Below are 7,562 nucleotides of genomic sequence, written 5' to 3'. Positions count from 1 at the left end.
AAATAACATCTTATTCATTGATAGTGATCTCTGTGTATAGAAGTAGATCATGCTAATCATCTTATGAGTAGTTACAGAACTTATAGAGATAATTCTTTATAGTCTGAATTATTCATTCTGATGCATCATTGATCTTGAGATGATAGATAGTTAACAGATAATGTATAATCTTGAGAACTTGACAGATTCTTGTTCAGAGAGTACTCATGAATTAGTAACTCTGATTCAAAACTATAGATCTTAGCAACTCATACATCTGATAGAATGAACTCTGTAAGAAGATTTTGATAATCTGTTCAGTGTTTATCTTATCACAATATTTTAATATTATATCTTTATCTAGTCAGTCAACAATGATCAGAATGTTTCTATAACTCTTACTCTTAAATAGATTAATAGTGAAGTCAATTACTACATCTCATCAGATTTTATCAGAGATATTAAGTAATTTCAGTAGATTCTTTCTACAGTTCTTCTATGAAGTAACAGAAGAACAGTATTTACATTTTCAGATGAAGCATCTGATACTGTTTAATATCTCAGATTAATAGAACTCTTGAGAGATCATTCTATACAGTTATTCACAGTCTAAATAGTCAGTCATACATGAATCATGCATCTCTTGCATTATTCAGATGTATAAGAATTTGAAGTGAGAGACTCAGTGTCATTCATGAAATTGTAGAGTATTATTATCATCAATTAAACATTCTAAGATACCAGTTCTTACATATAGTTCTGAGAGACATCAGAATGCTTCTTATTATACTGCTTCAGAGAGTGTTTAAAGAAGTTCATCAGTTTGAGCTGCTGTATATCATAGTTCATCTAATATAGGTTCAAGAGAATTTGAGATATCAGTGACAGTTTTAATTAAAGAAGTACATATAGTGTCATGAGCTGTTTCATCTTGATCAACTAGTATCTTCAGATTCAAGAGCTGGTGCTCTCAGTTCATTCAGTGAGTATCTGTTACATCAGATGACATATCTTGCTCTTATTATAGAAGAACATCTGTCATCAATTTCTGACTGCCAGAATGATAGTGTATTATAAAATGAAAGTGACTTAAGAACTCAGATCATCATATCTATTATTCAGTGAGTTTACAGATAGTTATAAAGTATTTGAGATTTTTATAATCTGTGATTATCTCAAATTCAGAGACACTTCAGAGTTCAGAGTCTCATTCTTCTAAACAGTGTACAATTATAAAAAGTTTCTTATCATAGATCTCATAATTGCATTCAGCAGGACTCAGTTTCTTAGATATAAAGATGCATGATTGTAAGACATCTTTATTATTATATTACAATATAGCTTCTTCTGTGATATAGTCAGAGAAATCAGCTTCAACAACTATTTTATAATCAGAATTGAATATTATTAGCAGAGAGATATTAATGAATATCTTCTTTATCTGTATAAATACAGCTTCAGTGTCTGCTGATCAGTGAAATACTAAGTCATTCTTAGTAAGTTCTGTAAGTGATCTTATAATATCTGAGAAGTTTCATATAAATTACTGATAGAAGTTAGTGAATTCAATGAAGCTTTGTACATCTTTTACAGTATATAAAGCTTCTCATTCAAGAATAACAGAGATCTTCTCAGAATTCATTTAAATTCTCTTACCAGCTTCTATGATGAAATCTAAGTATTTAGTACTCTTAACTTTGAAATCACACTTGTTAATATCAATTGATAGTTCTGCTTCTTATAGTTATTATAATACTCTTTGCACATGCTCTTGATACTCTTTTCTAAATTCATCAGTGAAGATGAGAATGTTATCTAGATAAGCAGATACAAACTCATCAAGGAAATCTTAAAGTGCTCAGTTGATATACTTCTGAAATGTACTGAGAGTATTAGTCAGTTCAAAGAATGTGACTACTCATTCAAAGAGAATATAACATGTTTAGAATGCTGTAAGTCATTCAGCTTCTTCAGTAATACAAATCTTATAAAATGCAGTGATGATATCTAGCTTTGTAAACTATTAAACTTATCTAATATATGCTAGAGTTTCATTGATAAGAGATAAGAGATAACAATCTTTCTTTGTCAATCTGTTCAGATCTTAGTAGTTCACACAGAATCAGAGTTCTTTACCTGACTTCTTTGCGAAGAGAATAGACACTGCAGTGAAAGAGTGACTAACATGTATAAATCTCTTATTTAACAGATTATTGAGTGTCTTCTGAAGAAGAAGAAGTTCATCTTAAGACATATTATAAAGAGGGCCTTACAGTGACTCAGAGTTCTTATTATTCTTCTTTTCTAACTTGATGCTGTGATTCACTTCTAAGTCTTATAAAGAAGGTATATTCATAATGTTATCTTGTCAGAAGACATCTAGGTGTTCATGATATTGTTGAGAGAGTTTTATGTGAGAATCTGTTATTGTAGTACATAATCACTTTTCTAGAGCTTTCTTGATATCAGTCAGACTGACAGAATAGATTGATACATGGTCCTGCTGTCAGTGACTTTGTCAGTGGTTTTAATAATGACTTCTTTTTCAGAGCATTTCATAAGCATTGGCAGAGATCTGTGTAAGGTTTACAGTTCTGTGAATATCATCTTCATGAATTCTATCATTATTAGAGAGTATTAATCTCCTGTTTTAAGCATTTCATAAGATACCTTGTTCAGATAGTCAGGCAAGTTCTAGCATGAGATCATAGTCAAGATTCTTAACTTTGTATGCATAGGCATCTTCATGTTAATGTTCTTCAACATCTATGTTTAGTTTCATCATGTAATGAGTGTGAATGTCTTTTGAATCATTAAATCCTGTGAGGAGTTGAGATCTTGATAAGGAAATACACTGAAGATTATAACATCTTATAATTGAAGATTTAATTATTGTGTAATGACATAGACTGCTGTCTATCATGACTTTCATATTATACATGTTATCTATCACAGTAGATACAAGAATTACATTCATTGTCATTTTCTCTTCAAATTAATGTTATCTGATCTCTTCAAGCTTCTGCTTGTGAATTTGAATAGAAGCTAATCTTTTCTCTGTTTCATCAGAGCATTCTCATAGTTATCTTCTGAATACTTGTTTAATGTAATGTGATTGACATGGACAGACAATGATTCATTCTTTGAACAAGAAGACATGTAGACTGATCAACAGTTGAAAGTAATATACTCTGATTGATTACAGTTGATACACACATCTTGTTAATATTGATTAATGACTTCTTCAGAAGTGATCTTAGAGACTCAGAAGCCTGTTCAGACAGCAGAGACTCTTGCTTATGTATAGATATTTGAGTCTACTCAGTTCATAGTATCTGTATCATTGTTGTTATTTCTTGATGCAGGTGTGTGAGTGACTGAGTTATTTCTCAGTACAGATGTATAAATGTAACATCTTCTGCTACTATTCTGTATACTCTTGAGCTTGATAAGACAGTTATTCAATGTCTGAAGCTGTGTACAGAACTCTTTATAAGTCTGGTCTTCATCTACACTTACAAGAGTCTGTAAGAGTTCAAAAGTTAATGTCTTCTTAAGTATACTAATCTTCATTGAATTCTCTCAAGATTGATCACCTGCTTCTAGAATCTTGATGTCAAAGTCAGAGATGAATATTGTAAGAGAAGTGTTTCTCTGTCAAATGCTCTATAATCAATCTAACACTTTCTGTTACATGACAGTGTCTCAGAATAGAATATTAAGATATTTGATAATATTATCAGACATTTACAATACTGATTCACATACTTTCATGCATGAATGAAACTTCTATTTCACATGATTCTTCCATCATTCATTAATATATCAATCTTGATTAATTAATGAACTGATGACATCTTCATCTACACTCAGTTTTATGAGCATTTTCATTCTTCATAATAAGTAGAGAGTGAGATCAGAAGTATTGAAATATGTAAAAGTATCTAAGTATTCTTTCAGTACTTTTGTATTCAATTCTGTAAATGTTGAAATTGTATGAATTTCTTGTTATAATAATCATTGAATCTCTTCATATTGATGTTGTTGAGTTGCATGCATATCAGCTATTTATTGTTATTATAATTTCAACATTACTCAGAGTCACTGTGGTATCACATCTATACTCGTGTTCAAGAGTTTCATATTATCATTAGACATGGTTATATTGATCATCAGATGTGTAATTATATAAATATCTCATTTGTCTGAGGTGTCAGAACTCTCAGGTCTTTCACTGACATTCTCTTATAAGATCTTATTACATGGCCAGAGTAACTGATAAGCAAGCTTCTATCTGAGAACTCAGTATTCACTTTAACTGATTATTTCTCTTTCTTACACATCATTACATATTCAGATATCTCTCAATGAATAATCATTTCTAATGAGAAGATAATACATGAATAATCATTTCTAATAAGAAGATGATGAACATTTCTCTAGTATAAGAGACCTACACTGAATAGATCAGTATGATATTGATAGGTCTTATATAACAAAGAGAAAAATGTTAGAGAAGGAAAGAAAGAGAAAGTGTGAGAATCAGTGATTAAAATGAATATTTATACACATATGTAGTTAGACTGACCATGTGACTGTGTCTGAAACCAGGACCAAACTTTACAGTTGTCACGTTGCCTAAAAGCATTACTTCTGGTCATGATTTGTGTTCATCACATTGATTCCAAATCCCGTTATTTCAAATATTAAAGGTCTCAGATTCACTTTTCAAATAAAAATCTAGTCTTAGATAAAGAATATATTTGAATTCTTAGTCACATTTTCACTCTGATCTCATTATTGAAAATGACATTAAATGAGATCATGAAATCATTTCTCACTTACATAATATCATAACATAGTGCTCATTTGTTGAAAATTCAACAGAGAGTATTATCAAATATCATTACTTTTCTAAATACAGATCATAATTAATATCATTTTAATTAAAAAAAAAAAATGTAAAATACAAAAAATAACAAAAAAACAAAAAATAAAATAACAAGAAAAAATCACAACAAAAAAAAAAAAAAAAAAAAAAAGAGAAAGAAAAAAAGAAGAGAAAGAAAAAAAGAGATAGAAAGAGAAAGAAAAACAAAAAAAAAAAAAGAAAAGAAAAATAAAAAAATAAAAAACAAAAATAAAAAAAAATCAAGATCACAGAGTCACAGTATTCTCAAAATACTCACTTCTCAGAGTCTTTGCAATATTTATCACTAATTATGTATCTCTCACAGTGAGAGTAACACAGCTGCAATGAGTCATTGTCTTAATATTATCTAATAAATAATCAGTATATATCTATATAAATGTGAATAATTAGAAAACATACACTTAAAAAGTGTGATCAGGATGAACTCTGCTATCACTTGAATGACATCAAGAGCAGAATACTGGAATCAATGATTCTTCTCATCAATTTCACAGACAAGATATGTGAAGATAATCTTGAAGAATATAAGATTCTCTGACTTCTGATAGAAATAGATCTCATGAAGAGACTCTATTTTCATTATATCAGAGACTGAGTATTATTAAAAAGTGTTACTTCAATACACATACACTTACTATGGTAATTCATTCTCTGCACACATGACTGAGAGTTACAGCTTTCTCACGCTGCACAGCTCTCCCTGAGATGCTGCTGCTAGTTTGCAACTCACACAGTCTTTCAGTCCAGCATGCACTGCGCATATACAGCCCTGCATACTGGGGCTGTGTTGGTCATTATGGCCTGGTGTGATACTCACTTTTCACAGGCTATGTTTCATTTGATTGAGAGAAGAGGGGGACACAACTGCTGTTTTATTTGAGAGAGAATGAGTAATTGAATCTGTAGAAGATAATTTAATTTCTTCTGTATTTGAAATTTGATTAGTCTATACTCTTCAATTTGAGGATTTCTGAGAGTGTTTTAATGGTTTTCATATCAGCTTGGAATTAGTGATTGATTGAAGAAGAGAAAAGAGAGAAGAAAGAAATGAGAACAACTTATCTTTATAATATGAAAACAGAGAATTGCTGTAATCATTTGTTCTAGTAACAAAGATCTGTTTTCTGCATGTATCTCTGATACAGATTATATGATAACTGTATATAAAGAATATCAACAGTGCATGTATTGAATGAAGATGATATTACTATACAACACTGTAGCTGTTTCTGTACATCACTGAAAGCTGTTAATATTTTCTTTAAGTCTCTTTATATTTGATAAGTCAGTAATATATTTCAATGCACTTTCCCTTTCATTATTATCATTATCATCATCATCATCATCACTATTATTACTATCACTACTATCATTATCATCATCATCATCATTATCATCATCATCATCATTATTACTATCATCATATTATTTCTGGCTGTCTCTTCTGCCTTCATCTCTCTTCAACACTCACTGAAATTAATCATGTTATTTCTCTTCAAATATTCTACAGTTCTGTGGATCACCAAGGCGCGTGAGCATCATCACAGATTGAAGAGAGAGAAGAAGAAGGCATTTAAGTGAGAGAAGACAGATCACAAGATATATTATAATGTCTTGAAGAGGCTCTGTAAGAGAGTAGAATGATAACAATTTTAAGTAACACTTCTGATAGATTTAGACTGAACTAAGTATAGAAATAATACAGATGACACTGCCTGTGAGAGATTAAAGAAGAAGACAGTGAAGAGCCTCATACAGTAGTGATGAAATCAGAAGAAGTTCTGAGAATAATTTGAGATTAAGATGAAGAGAGAAAGAGAGAAGAAGAGTGTTACTATAAATAAGTAATAATAGAAGAATATTGAGAAGGTGTTGAAGCAGAAGATAAAGAAGTCAAAACTGATAAGTTTTTTATTTATTGAGATATAATGATTTTTGATAATACTTCTATTCTCTAATTGATTAGCAGAAGCTGACAGAGAAGAAGAGAATTGAGGCCTTGTTCAGGTCTCAAATGCACTTCATGATTCAGAATATTGAGGAGACAGCCCTGCTCTCTGAGCATGTCAATCTGCTTGCTGCTGAGATGGAACCTGAGACAGTAGACCAGGAAATACAGGATTTTGAGGCACAGATTGACCTGGCTGAGAAGGAGCAGCAGAGACCCTTCTCTGAGAAGACAGTGAAGAAAGATTTTGAGATGATTATTATCTCAGATGAGAAGAAGAAGAAGAAGAAGAAGAATAAGAAGTGAATTGTAAAAAATGATAAGAAGAATGAGAAAGAGAAGAAAGATGATGAGTAGAAAAAGTTTTTTTCTTTTTATATTAGTTAGTTATAAGTTCATAATTATTAATAATTGAAATTAATTTTGAGTTTTTAAAAATTATTGTACAAGTTGTAATCAAGTCAGGAATAATATATATATATATATATATATTTAACTATCATGATTCACAAATCACTATAATGTATAAGTATCAACATTTTTTCAACATTGATATTCATAATATTAATATATTTTTAATGATATTATCTGATAGCATAATTTAGTAACACTCTCTTTCACAATATTAATATATTTCAAGAAATATGACAGAGATTAATCAAGATTATTTATTTACTTTTATACATCAATGATATTCAATCT

The 7,562-nt window shown here is 30.1% G+C and overlaps 1 protein-coding gene across 1 annotated transcript; it reads left to right on the top strand.

The window, feature by feature from the left end:
• Window positions 1-6,926: 6,926 nt before the first annotated feature.
• BDBG_08653 (uncharacterized protein) lies at window positions 6,927-7,166 on the top strand (the record flags this gene model as incomplete). The annotated part of the gene is made up of 1 exon (XM_031723667.1): window positions 6,927-7,166. The coding sequence occupies one exon, from the start codon at window positions 6,927-6,929 to the stop codon at window positions 7,164-7,166; it is 240 nt and encodes a 79-aa protein (XP_031580921.1).
• Between the last annotated feature and the right edge of the window lie 396 nt (window positions 7,167-7,562).

This window comes from Blastomyces gilchristii (assembly GCF_000003855.2).
Source record: "Blastomyces gilchristii SLH14081 genomic scaffold supercont1.26, whole genome shotgun sequence".
Classification (NCBI taxonomy): domain Eukaryota; kingdom Fungi; phylum Ascomycota; class Eurotiomycetes; order Onygenales; family Ajellomycetaceae; genus Blastomyces; species Blastomyces gilchristii.
The sequence above is the reverse complement of the archived record's forward strand: the minus strand, read 5'-3'. Positions and strand labels throughout refer to the sequence as shown.